Below are 26,320 nucleotides of genomic sequence, written 5' to 3'. Positions count from 1 at the left end.
AAACCGTAGACCAGATCAGACTGGACCGTTGTAAAACAGTTGGTCTGGTCCGAAAATTTTTCAGACTGGAATTTTTGGTTTGGTTTGATTTTAGTGTCAGACCAAACCAAACCAGACCGCGTTTACCTCTACTCATCTATTATTTTCAATTTATAATTTATTCTTAATCTATAAGTTAAAACATAGTTAAGTGATCTTGTTTGATTTGTTTTAATACAATAATTGTTGATATCAACTTTACATTACTTTTAATTATGCATAATAAATATTATGGGTTAAAATATTGTTTTAGTTTCGTTAATGAAACGAGGAAGTGCTAAGGACACTTAAAATACCTGAAGTGGAAGCGTTATCGAGATAAACGATCAACGAACTGGAAGTGTGTGTGGTTTTTCCACAGACATAACCTGAAGTCCTGCAACACAACACGTTAGTCTTGCCCGGGGGTGATCTCCCCGAAAACCTCTCAGACGCTCAAGTTAGATAAGTGATGAGATCAATGAATAAATGATATTAACATAAATGTAAGGTGGTATGTATTGAGATGTTGAATGATTATATTGAGGGGTGCTAATAATGAGTAGGAATTTGGGTAGAATTTTGTTATGAATTTGATGAATTTTAGAGGCAAATAATGCTGGCAGCCTTTATTTATAAAGATAAAGAGGAAGTTATCTCAGAAGAAAGGAAGATATAATGGGTGTGATGGAGGGTAGTGGTAGGTTATCATGAGTAGTGTGAGTAATGAACAATTATTTTAGGATCAGAAAAGTTACTTAATTGATAATGAAGCAAAATAGCTAAAAAAGTTCATACAAACTCCTTGACTAAGAGTCTATGTCAATATAGAATCAAAGGGTATCAAGGTAAAATTATAATTAATAAACAATTAATTACATAAATTTAAATGTTACCATAACAATTTTGAGAAGTATAAAAATTAAAAATTAAAAGATAATTCAAACTAATAATTGAATAGGATCAGTGAATAAGTTTATTTAATTTTGTTATCAACAAAAAGTGTAAAAGGAGTACAACTCCACAATTAATGAAAGGGGTAACACGTAATTATAAGGAAAGTACAGTTGCAATAGGTATGATGGCATCTTTGTTTAAGATATTCTCATTCTTCAACGTGACGTCCTGTAAACATAATTGTTTTTGTTAAAATTTAGTGTGATAAGGAGGAAGTAGAATAAGTAAAAGTTAGAAGATAGAGATGTTTTACTCATTGGTGTAGTTTTTACAATGGTGAACTTTCATATTTATAGGCAAGTTCATCCACAATTACATTGAATGCATTCACATTAGGGTAAATTCATTAATTACCTTTCACACTATATTCATTAATTACCTTTCACACTATAATTACCTTTCACACTATATCTCAACAGTTTTATTTTTTATTTTTCCTTTTTCCTTTTTTGGATGTGCAGATGCCTAGGCAATCTTATTAGGTATACAAATTTAAGTTTCGGTTTCCATGAGACGAGTTCATATAAAAGATCTATTATGTTAAAAGTTTTTATTATTAGGTTACTTAATTTATATATAAAGAACGTGAAACCCTCTCATATAAGAATTTATATATTTTTTAATATTTTTAAATTACATGATAGATTGAGAGAAAACAAGTTATTAATATGTGTAGGGTAAAATTAGTAAAAGGAAATAATTTAATTTACTAATATGGATTATTTAGAGCGCTGAACTATTATTAGCAAAATTAGAATTATAGTTTCCAATAGCTTAGATTTAGAATTTAAGTAATTAAAAAGTGAAAATAAATAAGTAATGTAGAATTGTTGTGACTGAATTATTATGATGGTGTTGTACAAATGTCACCAAAAATCTTACCAGATTTCCTTCTGATATTAAGACTAAGAAAAAATTGTGAATGAGTTGATCAGTGTATCTGTGTATGTAATCTTTTATCATACACACAAAATTATTTAGTCGACAATTCGCGAACCAATGCTCACACAATCGCACATATGTTCTTGATAGTATGCAACCCTTTCTTTGAACTGTCTAATTAGACCCAATTGGGTTGTCTCGAAGCCCATTAATTCAAAAGAATCTCATCTTAAAAAGTGTCGATATGAAATTAACCTAATTAAAATTAAATCTACCCGAAAAATCTAACCCACAATTCGCTTAGCCCCCATTGTTTTCATAAGTCTAATCTTGTTACAGTAGGGTTATATTCCATATAAAATTTTAGATTAAAGAATTGAATAACAAGAGCATAAGATAAATAATACTTCCTCCGATTCTTTTAAGTTGTCCCATTTAGTTTTTTGACACTATTCATCGATCACTCTTAATTTATATTTTATTCTTAATCTAGACGTCATAATATAATCAAGTAGGATCTTGTTTGATTCGTCTCAATGTAAATTTTATTAACATCAAATTTTTATAATTTTTAATTATGCACAATTACAGATATCTAGAATTGAATTAGTGTATTAGATAGTATGATAAAACTAAATCGGACAACTTAAAAGAATTGAAAGGAATATGTGGTGAAAACTGAAAATAGAGCCGAAAAATTAAGTTGTGAATGAAATTAAAAAAGAACATAAAATAAATTCTGAAAGAAAACTGTGACGAAATTATTAGGACAATCAAAAATACAAATACAAACTATATCAAAATCTAATAAAAAGCATATAATACTTTTACAACTACCAATAATAATAATAATAATAATAATAATAATAATAATAATAATAATAATAATCTCTTATTCACTACTTGAATACCTCACGTCCAAGACTTTCTGCTCACAATCCCTATCGAAGGCTTGGGGCAGAAAATAAACCATCGTCAGTATCGGGCTATCTTGTGTGTTATCGGCTAGCTATTCCCTTATTTGCTGAAGGTAGTATATGCCAAGCTGCAACAATCTCAAAATGGATAAAAGGGGGGGACTGCGCTGTACATTGCGCTAGCAAGATTGGCGTGAAGTTTCGACACAATTTGGTTCGGGACATGCTTGTAGATATCTGTTGCAAAGCAGGGATTTTAGTCCGTAAGGAGGCACCGTTGGGGTTTTATTTAGAGCCAGGGAAAGATCTTAGACCCGCAGATTTCCTTCTATTCAATTGGCTTGGCTACATGGTAAAGACGCATGTATGGATGTCACTAGAGGCTCGCCTTTTGTTGGCACAGGAGTCACCTCATGGGCACCTGGTGCTTCTTTAGCCAATTCAGCAGAAAGAAAAAGGAAGAAATACACTGCACAGTGTGAAGGGAATGGTTACAAATTCATCCCATTCGCTTTTTCCACCTTTGAGAGTTGGGTGAAGATGCTCTTGACCTGTTAGCACGAATTGGTTCTTTTTCCGTGAGCAACTCAGGCAGCACCAAGTCTAGGGCATAAATTTTTCGCATACTAGCTTTTTGTATTCAAAGGAGTGTGGGCGCTCAACTTGTTACTCGGATCCCCACCAACTTTTTGTAAGGTCTCTTTTTATGAAATGAAATATTGAATAATAATAATAATAATAATAATAATAATAATAATAATAATAACTTTGAAAAATAGATCTCAAACCATTGATAAATAAAGAAAAAAAAGGAGCTCTTAGTAAATAATAATGATTTGTGAAGTTAAAAAATCACTATTATGTGGTAGAATTTGATAGAGTGAAAGTTTTGCGATTTTTAATTTACCTTTTTTAATTTTATTTATTTTTTATTATTTTTTTTGTCTTTTTATAATACTTTGCAAATTACAATTATTGATTAGGAATTATGATAAAAGAAATATTGCAATATTGAAAAAATGTGATGAATCATAATGGACTCATAGTTTGATGACTTAGGCACATCTCCAAAGGAAAATTTGAATAAAATAAGATGTTTTAACAACTTAATTTCAAAAATAAGCTTCGTGAAAATTTAATTCCCAAAATAAGCGTCCGTACATCCAAATCTAGCCTTGGAGTAACAGCGATTTAATGAATTTTATGTTTTCAGTTCTCAGTTACTTCCTCATACCAACATACGAGATTAAGGAGTTGATCAGTTAACCTTAAAGTCGCTGTTGCTAACAGCGACTTATGACTTAAATTTTTTTTTTTTTCTTTCACTGTTAGTAACAGCGATTTACTCCAAGACTAAGTTTGGATGTATGAACGCTTATTTTGAAAATTAAATTTTCACGAAACTTATTTTTAAAATTAAATTGTTAAATAATCTTATTTTATTCAAATTTTCACTCGAGAGTACTTAACAAGATTCAAGGAACAACAACTACCTCTCCTCTCCTACAAGGCTACAAGTACAACCTAAGCGAAAGAAGTGAAAGAAACAAAGAATGAGTCCTCCAAGTTTTAAAAATTAAACTAATTTTTTTTTATTCTTTATAAAAAAACTCTGCAGTTTCCATCCATTAAAACAAAAGAGGTCAAATCCAACAAAACAAACTCAAAAACACTCAAACCCATCATTTTCTCTCTCCTAACAATTTCACCCAACCTCTAATCATCCATAACCGCCGGTGATTTTTCCGGAAACCTACCATATGTTACTTTTTTCCGGGTGACAGCAACCGGTAATCGATGAAAAGGGTTTCCTTTTCTAATTAGAGTAGTTCTAAATTTAGTTACTTTTTAAGGAAATTATAATTAATAGTATTAAATAAATGAAAAATCCGCAAACAAAGGGTATTAATAAAACGAATGGATTTACCCGTAATTCTTTCAAGTTTATCTCTTCATGTATCAAAACTGTCTCTTCCGGTGTCCGGTCAGCCAGTGCCTCTGTTGCCGCTTCTATTTCTACTGATTCCCATGATATTAAAGACCAGGTTTTTTTCTAATTTTGTTTGATGCTTTAACTAATTAATTTTGTGTTGGACTGAATATAAATGTTTAATTGTTTTGATTATAGTTGTTGATTTTGTAGTTGATTGATTGATGTAGTAGTATTTGGTAGTTTTTTAGGAAATGTGGTTAATGGTTGGTGATTGAAAGATATTTAATTGTTTTGGGGGGGTTTGTTTGAGTGGGTGCTTTTGGTTGGACTTGAATTGGTGATGGAAGATTATGATGGGTTTGTTTGAATAGTGTTTGTTATTGTGGATTTGGGGATGATCAAGTTGGTTTTTTTTTTTTTTGAAATGTTGATTGAAAAAATTGTTTTGATTTGATGTCAAGAGTGCAATCAATGAAATGGGTGTGTTAATTTGGGAGGAGATTAGGCTATTAGCTCATTAGTTGAATGGATTGATTAATCAAAATGTGGCATATGGGATTGATTTTGCTGGTTTTCGTTTTGGTTTTGGATGTTGATTATCGAAGCAATTATAATAGATTTGTGTTAAGGATAATGGTCGAGGTATTGATCAAGGCGGTCATAATTGGGGTTGCGGTGTTTGGTGTTTTTGTTTCTTTGATTTGGGAGGATGGTTTACTGATTGATCAAGACGTCAGAAATGGGATTGCCTTGCTAGTGGTTTTGTTGTTAGGTGTTTGTAATTTGAAGTTACTAAAGCAATCAATGAAATGAGTATTGGTTTTGGTTTCTTTGTTAGATGTAGAGCTTTATGCACTATGCTAATTTGTACTAATATCAGTTCGAGTTCTAATGTTCAATATTAGGTTCCTTTTATTTTGTTGCCTGCAATATACTTCCTGTCGGTAGATTGGTGTAGGAATTAATTTGCCACATTGGTGAGAGACTTGGCATGTTTGCATTTGAGCCTGCTGAGCTTTATTTATCTTTTCTTAGGCTCGAATTCTCTACATTACTTTGGCTCATCATTTGAGGGTTATATCCTAGCTCCACATCTGGCTTTGTTGTTTCAAGGAAGCATTTTGAATTATGTGTCACCTGCATTGTTGTTAAGGTTATTCATTGAAATCAATCTGGATAGTGGGTGCAGTGCTGCTTTTGATCCGTCAAAATGTCTTCATTTTCGCTTTTGTAACTCAATTTGTCTTCATTTTTCGTTTTCGTAACTCAAACTGTCTTATGTTTAGCTCATTGGAGACGTTGTGCATAGGAGGAGTTGTCTTTTAAATATTTATTTTTTGGATAGGTTGTTGGATGTTTTTGCATTTTCTTGTAACGAATGTAATGTCATAGCTCATTCTTTTTGTTGATGATTTATCTCTCCTACCGCTACTGATAAAATGCATTGTAAGAGCACCATCTACATGCTTCTCAGTTAATGTATCTTTTGATTGATACTATTCTATTTCTTGGGGGCTCTGATCTCAAAGCCCAACTAGTCAATGTTGTGAGTTTTTGTTCTTGTTATTGAGTCTGCAGCCATCAAGATTTTTAGGCTGAAAATTGGAAACATGGATGACAACTAGTTTGGAACATGGATTATATTTTATTGGAATGGCACCGTCACATGATAGTTTATTGTTAGAAAATGGTAATTTGACTTCTTACGCTTATGCTAATTCCTCAGTATCTTATTAAGATGGTTGATATTTCCTTCAATAGGCATCTGTTCCCTTGTACTCTAGAAATTTCCCTTATTATCAGCTTTTGATATAATGCCTAGAGAACTATTGTGTAACTAGTTGATAGCTGATAATATGACGAGCTGAATAAGAATTTAAAAGCCTTATTTTCCTACCTTCCACCTTTGATTTTAGCTATTTCTAGAATTGTAGGAATGTTAGGTGAGTTGATGCTATTGTATATGGTGACATTTATTAGATGAAGCCAGCTCCAGGATTACATCAGTAATTTTGCATCATAATAATCTAGTTATCTCAAACGGGCATTTTAAAATGGTATGGAGAATCCATGTAGTTCAACTATAGGCTTTAGAGTTAGTAGAGATCATCAGTGCATGCAGGGAGTGACATTGCAGCAAACTTAAGACTTACTCCGATGATTTGGTTTTTATGTGATTAATATAAATTTCAGCTAATACGGTGGTTAAGCTCGTGAGTTGAGAAGAAAGATTGAAACTTGTTTAGCCTTCCTTTTGCTTGTAATCTATTATTTTTTTGGTCGACTGAAGTCTCAAAGATGGTTTAGTCTTTGTTTTGATGAATTAGAATTTTCTTAATTATTCTCTTTATAAATTTTGATATTTGATGATGAACAAGTTTCAATTATCCCGGTGAATCAGGTTCTATGGGCTTGCTTTGACAAGATAGAACTCAGTTCATCTGACTTCAAACGTGTCTTGTTGATTGGTTACACCAATGGTTTTCAAGTACTTGATGTGGATAATGCCTATATTGTCACTGAGTTGGTTTCAAAGCGTGATGGCCCTTGTACATTTTTGCAAATTCAACCGTTTCCTGCAAAGTCTGAAGGTTGTGAAGGATTTAGGGCATCCCACCCTTTACTTCTGGTTGCTGCAGGAGATGAAACTATGGGTCCAGATCCCACTCAGAGGAGAGATGGGCTAGTTAGAGATGGCTATGTTGAATCACAAACAGGGAATTTGGTCTATTCTCCGACCGCTGTTCGTTTTTATTCGATTAGATCTCACAACTATGTTCATGTTCTCAGGTTCCGTTCTGCTGTCTATACAATTAGATGCAGTCCTCGCATTGTCGCTGTTGGACTTGCTTCACAGGTGAGCACTACCTTATCTTATATCCGTTGCTAGTTTGATGATATATTTCCAAGTTTTTTTCTTTTCTAGTAAAATAATGTCAAGGAACAAAGAAAGCAATTTATCCTGATGTTTAACATCAATAACAGGTTTTTTTGTTGTACTTGCAGATATATTGCTTTGATGCGCTCACGCTTGAGAATAAATTCAGTGTCTTAACCTACCCAGTCCCTCAATTGGCTATCCCGGGAACGGTCGGTATCAATGTTGGTTATGGTCCCATGGCTGTTGGTCCTAGGTGGTTAGCGTATCCGTCTAATAACCCCTTATTGACTAACACAGGGCGCTTAAGTCCTCAAAATCTTACTCCTTCTCCTGGTGTAAGCCCTTCTACTTCTCCTAGCAATGGGACTTTGGTGGCTAGGTACGCTATGGAATCAAGCAAGCAGTTGGCTGCAGGGCTGATTAATATCGGTGACAAGGGATACAAAACATTCTCCAAGTACTGTCATGAACTTCTTCCTGATGGTTCCAGTTCTCCTGTAACTAATTCTGGCTGGAGAGTCAACAAGGCTTCATCTTATTCACCTGAGGCAGATACTGCTGGGATGGTAATCTTTTTGATTTTTTGACGGAAGAATGCAAGAACTCGCAGTTTTATGTGATGTGTTTGTGTTGATCATTGCAGGTGATTGTTGAAGATTTTGTTTCTAGAGCTGTTATAGCACAGTTTCGGGCTCATACAAGTCCAGTTTCTGCTCTTTGTTTTGACCCAAGTGGTACTCTTCTGGTGACTGCATCAATACATGGTAATAACATTAACATCTTCCGAATTATGCCGTCCCACTCAAAGAATGGAGCAGGTTGTCAGAGCTACAACTGGACTTCATCTCATGTGCATCTATACAAGCTTCATCGTGGATTTACTTCGGCAGTATGTTTCATTTACATGAATTTTTTTTATATTTTTCTTGATATGCATATCTTTTCTCTTTAGACCCACCTCCAAAATATTACCGAGATTAAGTGACTTTAGTCACTTTATCTTATCTATCTCCATTCCTCTTGTTTTTAGTAACTGAGAAAATATCAATTTTTTAGCGGTTGTAGTTCTTTTATGTCTTCTGCCTGTGCTTACTTATGGTCTTTATTTCTCAGGTTATTCAAGATATTTGTATCAGTCAATATAGCCAATGGGTAGCTATAGTTTCTTCTAAAGGAACGTGCCACATATATGTTCTCTCTCCTTTTGGTGGGGAGTGTGGACTTCAAATTCAAAATTCTCACATTGATGGGCCAACGCTTGTGCCTGGATTATCTTTACCATGGTGGTCTAATTCGTCTCATACTACTTATCAGCAGTCTCTTTCAGCACTTCCTCCTCCTACGGTTACTCTCTCTGTGGTTAGTAGAATAAGAACAGGCAACTCTGGGTGGCTGAACACTGTCAGCAGTGCTGCATCTTCCGCAGCCGGAATGGGGTCTGTGCAAACTTCTGCGGTCTCAGCTGTTTTCCACTACTCAATGCCTAATGGCTCAGCGCCTGCACGCTCAAACTTCTTGGAGCACCTTTTGGTTTACTCTCCTTGCGGCCGTCTTATCCAATATGGACTTGTCCCGTGTATGGTTGAGGTAACAGGTGATACTGCTTCAAGAACCGGAACAGGCTCGCTGGTACAGTTACAAGATGAGGATTTAAAGGTGAAATCTGAAATTATACATTGGTGGGATGCTTGCCGAAGAGCAGATTGGCCAGAAAGAGAGGAATGCATCAAGGGGATAGTTTTTGGCGGAAAGGATATGTCTCCAATGGTCTTGGAAGCTTCTGAAACTGAAGATAATGATAATGTTGCAAAGGAAGAGAAGCTGCATGAACAATCCACCTTGTATCTATCAAATGCGGAAGTGCAGATGAATTGCGGAAGAATTCCGACATGGCAAAATTCCAAGGTATGCGTTTTCTTGTTTGATATGTGCTTTTTTTTGTTTATCCACGAGTTGTGAGCTCGGTTTAATATTTGATTATTCTAACAAGCTTTTTTTTGGCTCGTAGATACATTTTTTTGCTATGAATTCTGTGGTGCGGGATAGTCAGAATGGTTTTGTTGATGTTCTTGGTGGAGAAGTTGAAATTGAGAGGATCTCGCATCTCGAGATTGAAATGAACAGGAAGGATTTGTTACCTGTATTTGAGTACTTTCACCAAGTGAAGCCTGATTGGAACAACAGGTATAAAAATCTCCTTGCCATTAGTTGGCCCACCCGTTCTCACAACACGAAAAATTGATCCCTCTTCTTGTCCTCTCATTTTATGTTGCTTTTCTTCTCTTTTTTTTCCTACTTCCGCCTCCTTTTTTGCTGGGTATTTTTGATAAGTTTTAGTAAGTGACAAACTGGGCATAGCTTTATATGAGCATCCAGCAACGGCTATATGACTATAACTAAGTGCTTCGAGTTTTGGACTCTTACTTTTACCGCAATTGACTCATTCACCTAGGTCATTTCATGTCAAATTAACCGTAGAGTTGTGATGAACAACCCTAGTTATGTGATCTTAATCACCCTTATTTTTGAATGTTCTCCATACTTGGATCCTTAGAATCAGAATGCGACGAGAAACTCAAAAATTAATGATGCCCTAGTCACTCTAATATTCTTTTTTGCCATGCCCGAATGACAGGAAACAAGAAACAACAAGAATGCTCATTTATCTTCTTGAGCATTTGCTATAGGCTTTCTCTTTCGGTAATATAAAAAGTAAATCATGTCTGTATGTATCAATCAGACTTATGCAAGTTTATAAATTATAAACGATTCATATATCAATTAGAGTTTATTAGACATAAACAAACGAAGTTCTCTTGCTACATAATGAAGGTGTCCTTGACGAAGGCAGGTGACAATATGACGAACAAGAAAAAAAAAATACCGCCTTTAAATTGATTTTTTTGGCTATCCAACAGTTGGTGTGGGTACAACACTGAGTTTCGTATAGTTTTATTCTGTTAGCGGTGCTAGGAAGTGACTTGAAATATTCTAGTGTTAGATACTTAAAAGCGAAAATACCGTCCATTTAACATCAAAAAAAAAAAAGAAAGAGAACTTGCCAGATGGCTCTTTAAGTATCTCCTTTACTTTTGATTTCTTGTTGTGACATGTTTATGGGTATGTTCATACTGTAGAAATGTTGCATCTGAAGAAGGTAAAGTTTTTTTGGAATTGTGTAGCAATCTTACTTTATTATTTTGTTGTATGTATTTCTTTCTTTGGGATCACTGATATTTTAGTTTCAATGAAGGGAAACATATCCAATTTCCGGGTCTGAAGCACGTTTGGCTGAAGACATGTACCTATCTCAACCCGTGGTCCATCCTCAACCTGTACGGAACACACATACTGGTAAATATTTTTGAGCTAATTGTTAAGAGGTGTTCGTTCATCGGTTTGATTTTGGATTAGGTGTTTCAAGTCGGTACAAAATTAGGTCTTGTGTCCGCGTTGATTTTTATATAAATTAAAATTTGTTTTGAAGTCAAGTCAAGTTGGGTTCGGTTACAAGGTCGGCTAAATATTGGGTTGTTGGTTCTTTTTTGAACACCTTTGTACATATCTCTATTTGATTTTGTGTTCTAAATGGTCTTTTGTGATTCTGTCAGGATCCTTTGCACCAGCTTCAGAAATGGATTCGGCCAAGTCTTATCTGGAACTTACCCAAGATCAGATGGCTAAAAACAGGATAAAAGTTCCTTCTACTTTTTCTCCGTCTTTACTGACCCAAAACTCAATAAGAACCGACACTTCCTCCATGGAAATTTCTCCACCAGAAAACAGTTGCCTTGTAAATAGTCCTTCCCCTGTACAAAATGGATTAATTTCAGCTAAAACAGCTAATTTAACGGAGGTCCAATCGTCCAGCAGTGTTGGAGGCAGTGAAGCTTCAAATATTAGCTCTAACCGTTCTGATTTTAGTATGAACGTGGCCGATGAGAGCTCTGTCCAAGATTCGCTAGATTTTGGGGGTTACTACCAAGAGGAATATTGTAAAGCTGCAACCCTTGATGAAGGTCATGAAGTTATAACTGACGTAGATAGCAGCAGCAGCCCCCGCGAGAAAGCAAAGTCCGAAGAGGATGGCGAGAATGATGAATTGCTTGGAGGTATTTTTGCTTTTTCTGAAGAAGGTATGAACTTTTAGCTCACCTGATGTTATTTAAATTTACAGCTTCTGGTTCATGCTCTTATGAATGCCTTACCGTGAAACTATCGAAGTATGCTTTAAATGAATTCCTTATGGAAAAATTCTGGATGTTCTACGAGTTAATTGGCATCATATCTTTTTAGTTTCATTCTTTTAAGCAGTCAAGACCATAGTGCAAAAATACGGTTTCGGTCACGATCACGGTAACGAAATGAATTTTACGGTCAATATGGGTGATACATTAATGCGGCCTATATCATAGAGTAAAAATGCGGTAACGGTTGAGATTGTGGTAATGAAACGGTGATGCGGTGACGGGAGTGATGCGTTTATCGTAACGCCTAAATATCGGTCAAAACCAAAAGATATCCCTTGATATGGCCTAAACTGCGGTTTTTGACACCTTTACCGGGAAATTTTGGTTCGTTGTTTTTAAAAACCTTTTCAACGTAGCCGACGCGATGCAATGCCACCTTGTTTTTACACAATGGCCCTATATTTCTGTCACTGACTCATCATTAGCTCAAAAACATTTACAATACAGTTCCGATTGGTGGTGTGGCTTTGTTTTTGCGCTATGGTCAAGACTTGTATAGTTTGGTAGTCCATGAGAAATATAGAAAACTTTTTTCCGATATAGTTAGTGTCTTTTAGATTCGTTCTTTTAGGTAGTCAAGACTCAAGACCATTTAGAATTCGTTGATTCTTACCGTATAGTAAATTCTTACGAGACATGTGGACAATTTACATATATAAACCTTCTAGTTATGTGAAGTCCAATATGGAACATTACGGTTTCTTTATTACGGAATGATCGTTGGGCTTGAAGTCTATTTTCTTGAAAGGAAATCAATGAAATAGGCTACTAACGGATTAGTATGTTTATTCATAATTTGGGATCGTTTGCATCTGTACTTTCGGTTATTCAAATATTTTAGCACGTTCAACTGGCATATCGTGATTCTGGACCTGTTCATGCCTTCTTGTAGGATGAAAAGCAATCAACGGTCGATTTTCCTAATTGATGATCAGACGGGTACGCAATTGGAGGTTGTTGATTCGAGTAAAATTTGAAGATTTTCTGTCGATTTTAGTCATTGAACATTGCTTTTGTTGAACGAGTTGTTCACTCTTGGGGCTGATGTATATTGATTTCTTCTTTCATTTTTCCTATTTTATGCCATTACTGCCAAAGCAAATGCTTCATATTTATCTAGTTTACTTGTACATAATGTAGGCTCAATAGTTCCAGTGATTCCTGTGTTCATTTCTTCTTTTAATGCTTTGTAACCCTAAATTCTTCTACAATTTAGATATTTAGAAATACGAATAAATAAAGCAAAGAAAAAAAATTGATTTATTTCAGTTGTGCTTGCCTTCTAGTATCAATAGGACAAAATTCCGTATAGAGGTGTCTTTCAAGTTATTGGATTGATTTCGAAATAGGTGTTTTGGGTCATTTGAAATGGGTTTGGTGTCCAAATTGTTGTTTACATAAATAAAAATCATTTTTGAAGTCGGGTTAAATCGGATTCAATTGTAAGGTTAGGTAAATTTGGGGTAATCGGAATGTATTATCTCATTCTTAAAACAACTGGTCTTTTGTGAGTCCGTCTCTCAGGTCGAACCCATTAAAGCTTAATCTCTACTCTTATTCTACATTTTTCTTTATGTCGGTCCAATTAGAGATGGTCTCTAAAAAGAGTCGGTCACTGACAAGAATGTGTTCTTAAAATTAGTTTAAGGGGATGGTCTTAGTAGTTGTCTAAGAATCTATCAAGGTGAAAGTATATAATAAGAGGTTGGTAAAAATTAGTAAAATAATTTTGAAAATGAATCATTAAGAAAAACAAAAAATACTTTTTGCAATGTGTGTAGCGAAATAGATAAACACACACTTTTTGCTTCTTCTGTAGAGTATTTCCAAAAAGATCAACATTCCATACGTACAAATACATAATTTACTGTTAAAGAAATTAATGAAAGGTAATTAGTGTGTGGTTTAAGAAGTCAATGAAACACCCATTAAAGGAGAGGGAAGCTTGTGGTTATATAAATTTTTCTGATTATTTTTTGCTATTTTAAATCTAAATAAATAGATGGTCTTTTAAAGATATCGTCTTTTTTACGAGTTTGTGTAGTCTATAAACATAATAATGATAATATAACAAAAATAGCTCGTTTTGTATGAAACCGTCTCACCATAAGATAGGTCCATATAATAGCCCACTTCTTTAATTGTTTACTTTAAGATCATAAGTAATCGTTTTAAGATTATGAGTAATCACTTTAAGACTATAAAAAGTAATTATATTAAAATTATAAGTGATCACTTTAACGTTATAATTGATCATTTTAAGATAAAAAATATATATTCGGCTAGCCCAATAGAGATGGCCTTACCGTGAGATTGTCTCATTTAAGAATTTGTGTAACAAAAAAAAGATAATTTTTACAAGAAATAAATAAATAATATGTCAAGAAACCAACTCAACCAAAAGCGTAAGCTGATGGTTAAGGCTCCAATATATGTTATATGTTCTAACATAATAGCATAACACTTATTTTTTTCAAAATATAAGGGTTTGATTTTTATTACCTAATGCCATATTTGGCAACGATGATTTTATTTGAAAATTTGCAATTGGCTTAAATTTATTTTTTGGCAAGTTAAAATTTTTCAAATTTAGATTTGGATCAAATCCCACCAATATTTTTAAAGTAATTAAAGTTGAAAATTTAAAAATGACTACTCAAACCTTGTCATTTTCAAAATTTTATTCTCAAATCCATAATTTAAAATTAAATACTTATTCTCAAATATTATATAAAGAAATTCTTTTATTACGTATAAAAATTGAACTCAACTTATTTGAGAAAAGTAATATTTTAAGTGAATTCTCTCTCTTAATACCTCACTTAATTCCCCTTGTATCTAGAAATTTTCAGTCTAATCACGAATAAAAAAAACCAAAACTTGACATAAGTTTATTCCTTTTAACCTTGGTCAAAATACATTAAAAAATCCCAACCAAATTAAAAAAAGAAAAGAATAACTTGATTGTTTATCTAAAACTTTTTTTAAAAAATCATTATTATACTCAGATCTTCCCTCTTGACTTGGTTATTCATATCAATATATATATATATATATATATATATATATATATATATATATATATATATATATATATATATATATATATATTTATATATATATATATAATCACAATAAAATAAAATGATGATATAAACTAATTCCAATTACAACAAACTTTCTAACACTCTTATTTCATTGAAAAACACCGATTTTATTCATTCTTCTTCCCTTTTTTGTTACAAAAAAACAAGCCCTTAAGATGAGTAGTAGTGCTTCTGTATTGCAGAAAGAATTGGTTGATTATACTGCAACTTTATTTGATCAGGTACTAATTAATCATTTCCCCCTAATTAATTAAGCTTTGTTAATTCCCTTAATCATGTTTATATTCTATAATTAAATTCCCAATGGGTTAATTTTTATGAAAATAAAACAGGGAATTCTGAATGATCAGTTTACCCAACTTCAATTATTGCAAGATGAAACCAACCCAGAATTTGTTGTTGAAGTTGTCAACCTTTTCTTTCAAGACTCTCAAAGGCTCCTTCATATTTTGTCTCAATCATTGTAATTAATTAATCATTTTTGTGACTATTTTTTTTAATTAGGATATATATATATATATTAGACTATAGAAACTGATATATTGGTTTATATAGTCGATTTTAATATTGTTAAATCTTTGAATAAATATGCAGAGAAGTAGAAAATGTGGATTTTAAGAAGCTTGACACTCATGTCCACCAATTAAAAGGAAGCAGTTCTAGGTACAATTCGTCATTTACTTCTTCTATCTCATTAAAATTGCATTATTTACGTTAATTATGTGAGCTTTTAGAGTTAAATAATATTATTTCGTAAATATATTTTCTTTTTAACGTGTGATTTTTTTTCATATATATGGTAATTAGGGATACCAGACGCAGATAATATATATCTCCCAAAATAGGAGAATATATAAACAAATACAATGATTAAAGTGAAGATACTACTAATTTTGATGATATAAAAGTTAAATTCTTCTGAAAATTATTTAGTTAGAGTCTTCATATGTGTCTGGCTTGATTTTCTACTAACTTTATTTAACATTTTAAAAATATTTATAGTCTATATATTTTTTAATAACTTTATTTTAATATTTTTTTAATGCATATAGTTCTAAATTAACATACTAATTTTATTTTTATTTTATTAAATATTTATAGTCTCTATATTTTCTCGACTATTTACCTAATGAGTTAACATTACTTTTCATTTAAAATATTCTATCATTTTAGCTCAAACAAAATATTTGTTATGGATACATCAATAAGCAATGAATCAGTATCTGTGAATGGGTATATTTTTATCAAATTTCACACCCTAATAATTGTTAGAGTATATAACATATCCTGGGGCTTCAACCATTAGCTTAAACTTTTGGTTGAATTGTTCCTTGACATGGTATAAGAGCCAACGTGAGAGGTCACGGGTTCGAATCTCAACCACCCCTCATTTAAAGTGGAATATTCAGCGCCTACGCGCATCCACACTTCTAGCTCAATGGGGTCTCGTGTGAGGGGGCGTGTTAGAGTATATAACATATCCTAGGGCTTCAACCATTAGCTTAAGCTTTTGGTTGAATTGGTTCCTTGACAATAATGGGATAATTAGTTGATTGAAAGAAAATATTAAATTATTGTAGTTTGATTTTGTTTGAATATGATTAATCTGCAGCAAATCATGTATAATAATCTTTTGATTCCTTATTAAAAAAATGTTGGTTGACTTTGAGCATTAGTTGAATGTTTGGATAAGGATTTGATGCTTTGATCTCCTAACATGTTTAGCATTTCTCATCTTGACTAAATTAAAAGTCAAAAACACGTTATATATTTGCCTTATAATGTTATTATGTCTAACAATAATAAATTTGGCAACAAATGATGCAGCATTGGTGCACAAGGAGTGCTAAATGCATGTATTGCATTTCGAAGGTGTTGTGATGAGAACAACATTCAAGGGTTTGTTCTATTTTAAATATTATTTTCTTTCATTTCATTCGTTTTGCTGCATTTTCGTTAAAAAAAATTTATTTAAATAAAAATAAAGTAGCAAAATGAATTAGATAATATTCTCTCATATTTTTTTAATTAGTCTCATTTGACTTTTTACTAACTTTTAGGTGGGTCAAATGAGACTACTTAAAAAGGAGAGAGAAAGGATAATAAGTAAATTGTTGGTTCATTAGATAAATTGTAATAAGGTAATGTGACTATGGGTAATAAGGTAAAAAATACATATTATAAATAAAAATGAGACTAATAGGATGACTTAAACCTTATTTAGAAATGAGACTAATAGGAAAAATAGGATAGAGTATTATTGATACTTATAAGCTTATCTTTTGGGATTGATAGCCGATAAAATTGAAAAATACTATGCCTAATGGTCTTACTATGTGTAGGTGCTTAAACTGCTTGCAGCAAGTAAGGAATGAGTACGTCCTACTGAAGAGTAAACTGGAAACCTTGCTTCAGGTGACAAATATTTTATGAAGTTGTGATTCTATATACTTAAATTTAGTAGTAAGTCTTGAATTCCGCGCAAAATGGGGTGTTTGATAATATATTTTAGTAGACGATTTTAGCTTATTTTGACGCAAAAATTAACTAAGTGATCATATATATTATCGTATTTGGTAAATTAGTTGGTTGAAATAATTTGTTGTTATGAGTCATCTATTTTTAAATTATCTGCGTCTAATAGTGTTTTCAAAATAAGTTGGTCAAATCAGTTGATCAAATTGTTGAAGAAGCTTTTTTAACTTTAATTTTGTATTTGTAAATATATTTTGAAATTGGTATGGTAATTTGTAGATGGAGCAACAGATTGCAGCAGCTGGTGGGTCAATTCCAAGAGCATCCGGTGACATAAAATAAAACAACAAAATACAGATGAACATCAAAGTAGTTACATTATTATATATTAGTCAACTTGGTCCTTGTATGTACTTCTATTAGAGAATTATTGTTTTATCTTTTGTTTACCGTATAATGGCTAGTGCTAAAAGAAATATTTCCTCCGTTTCAGTAAATTTATAATGTTTTAGAAAAAAATATGAAGCAAAATTAATGGGATAAATGGTGTATTAAAATAGTATTTAAAGTGGCCGGATTTATTTAGTTGTTGTAATAGTTTATCACCCTCTTGGAGAATTTTCTATTCCTTTCATATTTTCTTTCACTATTTTGATATAAAAAAATACTATAATGGAAAAATTAACATTAATATTTCAACCTTTCTCACCCGCTATGAATAATTTTAATTTTAGATTATTTTTAATAAATTATTTGTCCTTTGTTTGCTTTTTACATACGAATAGGATATACTAATAGCAAATTAAATTAAAGGCAAAGGTTGAATTATTGTAAAATAAAAATATTATGCTGATAGCAAACTAAAAGCAAAGGTTGAATTATTAAAAAATAATCAAAATGTAGAATTATTTACATCGAATGGGTGAAAGGCTGGATTATTAACTAATATCAATTGTTTTTCCTATAATAATTGTGGTAATAATACTCCAATAGTTACAAAAAGTTAAAAAATAATTATGAGGGGGTGTTATTTTCTCTCTTTATCTTACATCATTTTAGCTTTGGTTTACTAAATTGTGAGAATAATTTTGTTAATTTGCCAGGTAATTAATAATGCTATAACATGAGGGCCATCTCCAAACTTTTTAAGTGCTCTAAACAAAAGTAAACATATGAGCTTTTTAGAAGAAGCGTATATGTTGTCATTTTTAAGTTACAATAATAAGCTACCATACTTTTTTTATCAAACAAAGTAATAATTTGTTCAATTAATTTAATTAAAAAAGAAAATACAATAAATTTATAATAATAACACTACTCTTTTAATAGGAATAATAGCACTAATACTTAATTACCTATATTGAATAATCATCAATGAAAAAATAATCAAACAGTATCTATAACCTACTAGTCAATAGTTATTTAATACTGAATGAAGAAAGAGATTATAGAGTTAAAATGTGTTGATGAAATTAAATGAAAATAATAGATCTATTATTAAAAATCGAAATGATGCAAAATAAGAAATACAATATAAAATAAAAAATAATACTGAATGAGATGAAGTATATAATAGTCAGTAGTTATAACTATTTGGGGCAAATTTTCTCGATCTCCTTAATTTATTTTTTTGCTTCGCCTATGACTAAGAGAATACAATTGAAACTATTATTTAATCACAAATTTTCGTGAGAGACTATCTTTGATTGGTCAGCCCTTAAAAAATATAAAATAACAATAGGCATTAACCTTTAAAAAATTGAGCCTAAAAAACATCTCTCAAAAAGACAATCTTTAAGGAGACTGAGTGTTATTTAATTTGTATAGTAACCAAGTGGATGATCATTTATTATATTGTAGACTTGTAGTGTACGCTCTACCACTAATTAAGGTATATTCTTGATTCTTTGAGTAAACCTCTAATAATTATTAAGTATCACTAATATTATTATTTTAAAATTACACTAAAAAACCTTCCAATGATCGCATATTCACCATACCAAAAAGCACCATTTAATCCGTCAACAATTTTAGAGTATTAAACATGCCATCAACCTCTTGTAGTCTTCTAGTTAACATGTTGCTAAATGCTAGGGCACTATTTTTTTTTTTGGCGATCAGAATAGTTTTTTTAACTAATTAAAATTAAATTAAATTGAAAGATTAATAAAAATGCATGCACGTGAAAGTGATTGGTACATATAACTTGATTAAAACATAAAATAAAATAAAATAAAGTCTCCCAAATTTTTTAGAAGTCGCAACAAAACTTTACTTTCAACTCTTATCATAAATATCTTACAATTTAATAAGAGCGATTGAAATTTGAAAATAACAAATATCAATTTCTCAAACGCTATGGCGAAATGGATTAATTCTATTGGACAAGCTAAGATATGCTTAAATGTACTATCAATTAAGGCAGGTAATAATTTACGCTATCTTAACTTCTCCCAATTATTTTCCTTGATTCCATACTTTTATGATGGAGCTTATTTTTTACTAGGCTACTTTTTAAGCTGTAGTACACTCAATCCAGGCAAGCCTTTATAAGAAAGCAACTAACCCATGTACTTGTATATGTGGATAATCTCATCCTAACTTTTTCAAATTTTATTTAGATCTTGTTTTTGCTTGTGTTGTTTCTTTTCTGCAAGTAGATGTACTATGTTATTCATATCTTTTTTACGCAGGGCTCTTACTGTTCGGAAGTAAAATTGACCTCAATTCTCTAGTCCTCCCTGTGATGGGAGTACATGTATGAATTATATGTCATCTTCCCTTCCCTCATCCCGACCCTACTTTCGAATGGGATAATGGGTATGATGATGATGAAAGTTGCTCGAAGTCTTGATGGAACATCTTAACTATTACTAAAACAAAACACTGCTGACATCATCACTATTTAAAAGTGCATACGTGTCACAACCTTAATAAAAAATTTTCCTCCAACACTAAATGATGATGTCATTGTTTTTATAACTACTTTTTTATCTTTGACTTTATTACTCACATCATTTAATATAATAGAAATTCATATATATTATTTCTTTTTTTCAATTATTTATAAAATATTTTTATTTTATTTATTAAATGAGTATTATTTAGTTTATTGGATCTTTTGAGATGGTTAAAATATAATATACTTTTACTAGGATTTTTTTTTGTTATTTATTCAATTGGTTACTATAAAATGTAATGATTTCTACTTTGTTCTAATATAATTCAAGTTGTGACTAATTTTATGTAGGTCAATTATATTTTTCATGACAAAAACTATTTTTTTCGTTTAAACTTTTATAAAATAATTTTACATATTTTTGTGTTAAATTTGATTTTGAAATGTGTTATTAATTGTTGTAATGCTTTATATAAATTAATTTAATTTATGTCGGACAATTTAATAAAACCGTTCATCGCACGGGCACTATCTAGTTATCATAAAGGAAAAATTACCTGAAATAATCCAACCTATTCGTGATTTTCCTACAATAATCCCACCTATTGCTTAACCATGAACAATCCCAACTTTGAGGAATATTTTCCTAGAGTAAACCGAGTGACCGGATGACTTGCTTTAGCAAGTTTAATTTTATTTAAAAAAAGATAAATTAAAATAAAATGTCAAAAAAATGTTTAAAAAAATATTCAAAAAAAATTTAAGATATTTTTTATATTTCAGAATTTTTTATTTAAAATTCATTTTTCTCCAATTTTGGTGAATTACCTATTATAGCAGGTCATTGGGTGATCTAAATTTTCTCTAAACAAATACCCCTTAAAGTTAGGATTATTCATAGTTAATCAATAGGTGAAATTATTACAGAAAAATTACGAATATGATGGAACCCTTGAAAATCTAAATGAGAGTGATCTCTTAAAAGCACGTCCAGCTACCACACCCACGGGACAAAATTAAATTTCAGCTAAATGAGATTTAGCTAATAGCATAAAGTAGATAAACTTTCAACCGGGAAAGTTGTGTTCATTTAAGAAAGCAAAAACATTTTATTACCAGAAAATCCAACATTATGTGTGGAACAAGCTTTGATTTCTGACGTCGTCTACAAAACACCCAATAGGCTATCTATCCTTAAATTAGGGATGACAAAGGATTGGACTCGGTTCGAATTATTCACCTTCCGACCTTGCTCCGATCCGATTAAAACTTGGATTATGTTTTTCTGTCCACATCCACACAGAATCAGATTATGCATTCTCCAACTTTACTCTAATTAAGACTCTCGGACTTTCGATAGAGTTCGGATTATTATCAAGTTTTACTGATCTTATGGATATTAAATTAATGACTTAAAAGCATAAAAAACTAGTAGAGTAACCTTTCAAACTAATAAAGAAAATATGACCTTCAAAATCTAGAATCGCAATTAGAATATATAGTTAGAATCGTATAGAATAGCAACCATGGTTATCAAAATCGCGATTTGAATCGTAGGATTGTACGATCCTACAATCCAGATCATGCCAACGACTAGAATCGCACATAGGATCGAAATCAGTCAGGATCGTGCATAGGATTGGTGGGATCAATCGGGATCGGTAGGTTCAGCTAGAATCGGTAGGATCGGTCAAAACTAATTAATTACAATTTTTTTGCTAGTATCTTTGTTCTTTTAAACTTACTATGGTTTATTATTATATCTTTGTGTGTATGTGCTCTAAAATATATTATGTGTAGTGTATATCTTATATATATTTTGTCATTTCATTAAAAATAGAGAAAAAAACTGTATTAGAAAAGTAAGATATGTATGTATTTTAAAATTAAAGAAAAATCTTAAGAAAATGTATGAGTTTTTAAGAAAATTAAGGCAAAACAATAAACATAGACATAATATAACTTGTTAATTCTGCAAATTTGTAGGATCGTCCGATCCTACGATCCAATCCTAAGATTCGATCCCACAAGTTGATTTCGATCCTATGTAGAATCTTGATCCTGACAACCTTGATAGCAACTACATACGTACGATTCCACCGATTCCAAAAAATTCTACACAAAAATACTAAATTGGGCCTTAGCCCACCCAATCAACTATATTATTGGACCCTAATTTCTATATGTTTTGGTTTCTAGTGATTAAATTGAGACGTTTGACTATAACATGACTATTTTATGAATAACACGCATGGGAGTTGGGACTCTCAGCTTTTTAATGAAAAATTTTGCTAGATTAGAGTTGTTTTTCTAATCTGGATTAACAGTTGAGGATTTGTTTTATTTGATTTTACTGACTTATAAATAATTAAATTAATCTTCATAATTAATAATTTTTAAAATTTTGATTGTGAAAATAATTAATAATTAAATTAATCTTCAAAACTAATATACTCTAGCTTTGATAAATCTATTACAAGATCACTCTACTTGACATTACTTAATTTAATAAGGATCATTGTTACTGCATCTAGTTGGTGTGTTTGTTTACTAAATTATTCATAATATGATTAGTGTATCCATTCACAGAAAATATGAGTATGTATTTTTTGAATAATAACAGAGTTTTAAAAATATTAAATGAATTTTAAGTATGTTCTTTTACTATAAAAATGGCTAAATAATATATATATATATATATATATATATATATATATATATATATATATATATATATATATATATATATATATATATATATATATATATATAAATAAATAAATAAATAAATAAATATATATATATATATATATATATATATATATATAGGAGGGATCCATTGAGAAGGGGTTGAAAATGAGAAGGTAAGAAAGACTCTACACCCTTGATTTCACTAAAATAAAAAAAATCTATGCTCACGATTGAGCCAAAACTCATAATTATAAAAGTAACTATGTTACACAGAAAGGTAACTATGAAATAATTTTTAAAATGTTCTTAATTTATAACATAGTATCCTTTTTTGTATATATAGTAACCAAACAAAATCAAACAAAAATCCTTCTCACCCTTCTCATTTTAAAATCCTTCTTATTTGATCCTACAGCTATATATATATATATATATATATATATATATATATATATATATATATATATATATATATATATATATATATATATATATATATATATATATATATATATATATATATATATATATATATATATATATATAAGCAATCACAATAACTTCTTATTTTACAAAATTTTTGAATTATTTGATTTTATGATCCGATTATGAGAGTTGTTTTCGATTTGGGTTATATTTTCGCTAAAAACTTTGGCTATAAATCTCTTGATCTCTCTTTTAATATTCAATTATGAAACCAAAAACTTTGCGTTTAAAAACTTTGAATATCATAATTATATTCAATTTGGAGTTGGATGTCGGGTCGAGTCGGAATCGAAGTCGGGTCAGATTGGAGTATCGGTATTTTTATAAAGTCCAACTTCAGTTCGTCTCTGAATCGAACTCGGACTATATAATCAAATTCATAGTCCGATATTATATTTCTCGTGTTAAGCTTCTCAATTTTTCTTAATAAATGATTCGCTACAAAAGGGAACGCAAATCGAATTAAATTTCTCATATCAAAGATAGATTCAGATTGAATCATTGAATAGCCATCCAAAGAAAAACAAGATCTTATTGTCCATTGAACATAAAACCTATGCTATTATATTGAAATTCAAATTGAAGACAATTGAAAAACTAACCCTCATTCTTGGCTTGAAAATATAAAATGCCACCGAACTGTTGACAATTGACATAGCCGTTTTGTTTTTAGCAAATTATGGCGAAAAATAATATTTGTTTTCATTTGTCCATTTAAATTTTTCTAAGAAAATTTTATGTGGTAAACCTAAGGTTTTGAGTTTTCTACGTGATAATCAAAACTTTGAAAAAATCCACGTGGTAACCCTGAGGTTCACCAAATTGTTCCACAGTGACCTTTTTGCACATAAAATATTAGCAAACGTTAATTTTGAAGCTTTAAGGTTGTTCTATGCCTATTTTTGCGACTCACTAGTTCAAATGCCATCAATCTCAACCTTTTTCCCCCTAAATATAAACCCTAACTCTACCATTTTTTGATTTCGGGGAAAAAATATGATTTAGATGAAAGATGGTAGAGTTAAGGTTTATGTTTTGGGGGAAAAGCTTGAAACTGATGGCATTTGAAATGGTGAGTCGCATAAATAGACGTACAATAACGTTAAAGCTTTGAAATTGGTGTTTGCTAACGTTTCATGTGCAAAAAGGTCACGGTGGAAGAATTTGGTAAACCTCAGGGTTACCGCGTGGATTTTTAAAAGTTTTGATTACCACGTGGAAAACTCAAAATCTCAAGGTTACCACGTGGAATTTCCCATTTTTCTACTTTAGGAAATAGAAATTTAAATTTAATTTTTAAAACATATATTAAAGATAAATTATATTCATATAAAATCTTGTTAAATTCATTTTGATACAAAGTTATTTAATGTATAATTTTACAGATTTTTTATGATACATACTTAAAGATATTAAAGTTTAAAATTTGCTTTAAAATGCGTGTAAAAAAAGGGACAAACAAAAAAAACGAAGAAAATATTTGAATTAAAAAATATAAGACTATTTTGTCTTAATCAAAAATTAAGGGGTTTAATTTTAAAATTGGCAAAATTTAAGAAGCTAATTGCCCACATTCATGATTAATTTAGTAGATTAGACTTGAATTTTATAAATGTTGAACTCTAGTAGAGCCATTAATTATTACAAAACATCAAACAGCCCTCAAAATATGATACTCCCTCCGTTGTTATGTGTTTTTTCTTAAATAAAATTTATAAATTTTAGTGTCAAACTTTGACTACGATTTCTCATTAATTTATAAAAAAAATTATATTTATGTGGGATTTTGATATATTCGTCTCAATATATACTTTGTAAATATCAACTTTTTATAATTTTTAAAAACTTATAATTAAAATTATTTGACTTTAAAATTTGCATTGGAATCTACAACAAAAATATCAATGTCAATAATATTTGAAAATAGGAGGAGTAATATTTAAATTTGAAGTGCTCAGACTCGATTTCCAACCTCTTCAACTCTTAATTTTAACTAAAGTGCTCAAAATTAGATACCGGAATATAATCATCCGAATTTGGACACCAATTTTTCAGATAGTGAAAATCAAGATCCGGTTTCGATCCGAAAAAGTTGCATACCCAAAATTCGGATTTTAGGTTTAATCTAGATATCAGGATCAGATATCAAATATTCGATTTTTAAATTCTTTTTTATGGGGTTTTTTTAAAATTACAATTTTCTACACATAAATATTTAAGTTTATTTCACTTTCTTTCTTCAACAAAGCTTAATTTTTTAAAGTTTAAAAGAAAATCATTTTAAGAATATGATTGGATAATCAAATTCTAATTTAATCACAATAGGTTATAATACAACTTAATTGTAGTTGAGAATAGTAATGTCAGTATATTCGACAGCCTAGACAAAGTTTTATAATAATATATACATATATGATAAGGAAAAAAAGAAAACGAATATCCGGTTTTTTAAACCGAACATCCAAACAAAATTATCCAATTTCAAAAATTGAATAAATTATTCGATTTTTTAATACAAAAATCAAATATTTCAAAAGGAATATTTTTGCACAACCCTAATTTTAACCTTGGTGTTATAATCTAACCCCATTATAAATAAAATAAAATTATAATAAATAAAACACGAATTCTTTACAAAAGATTTTAGTAAATAACGGTTATTTGTGTGGTTAACAAATTACGGAATCACGCTTATATAAAGGGTAAGAGTTTTGTTGTTTTAATTTATTTTTTTTTAAAATTTATTTTATTATTTTTTACAGTGATTTATAAATCAAAGGGATTGATTAGAAATTTAAAATTTTTAATTCTTTCAAATCCCTAA

The 26,320-nt window shown here is 30.6% G+C and overlaps 2 protein-coding genes across 2 annotated transcripts; both read left to right on the top strand.

Annotated features, from left to right (window-relative positions):
• The first annotated feature begins 4,287 nt into the window (after nucleotides 1–4,287).
• Nucleotides 4,288–13,106, top strand: LOC130796694 (autophagy-related protein 18h-like). Its single transcript, XM_057659060.1, has 9 exons — nucleotides 4,288–4,819; nucleotides 7,109–7,564; nucleotides 7,714–8,154; nucleotides 8,232–8,477; nucleotides 8,702–9,493; nucleotides 9,597–9,772; nucleotides 10,842–10,942; nucleotides 11,200–11,724; nucleotides 12,731–13,106. The coding sequence occupies exons 1-9, from the start codon at nucleotides 4,655–4,657 to the stop codon at nucleotides 12,733–12,735; spliced, it is 2,907 nt and encodes a 968-aa protein (XP_057515043.1). The 5' UTR covers nucleotides 4,288–4,654; the 3' UTR covers nucleotides 12,736–13,106.
• A 1,888-nt stretch (nucleotides 13,107–14,994) lies between these two features.
• On the top strand, nucleotides 14,995–18,025 carry LOC130796814 (histidine-containing phosphotransfer protein 1-like). Its single transcript, XM_057659210.1, has 6 exons — nucleotides 14,995–15,166; nucleotides 15,278–15,408; nucleotides 15,540–15,608; nucleotides 16,773–16,844; nucleotides 17,288–17,360; nucleotides 17,700–18,025. Exons 1-6 carry the CDS (start codon nucleotides 15,101–15,103, stop codon nucleotides 17,760–17,762), a joined length of 474 nt encoding a protein of 157 aa, XP_057515193.1. The 5' UTR covers nucleotides 14,995–15,100; the 3' UTR covers nucleotides 17,763–18,025.
• The last annotated feature ends 8,295 nt before the right edge of the window (nucleotides 18,026–26,320 follow it).

The sequence above is a fragment of the Amaranthus tricolor genome, chromosome 12 (assembly GCF_026212465.1).
Source record: "Amaranthus tricolor cultivar Red isolate AtriRed21 chromosome 12, ASM2621246v1, whole genome shotgun sequence".
NCBI lineage: Eukaryota > Viridiplantae > Streptophyta > Magnoliopsida > Caryophyllales > Amaranthaceae > Amaranthus > Amaranthus tricolor.
Note: the sequence above shows the minus strand (reverse complement) of the source record. Positions and strands in the feature narration are given on the sequence as shown.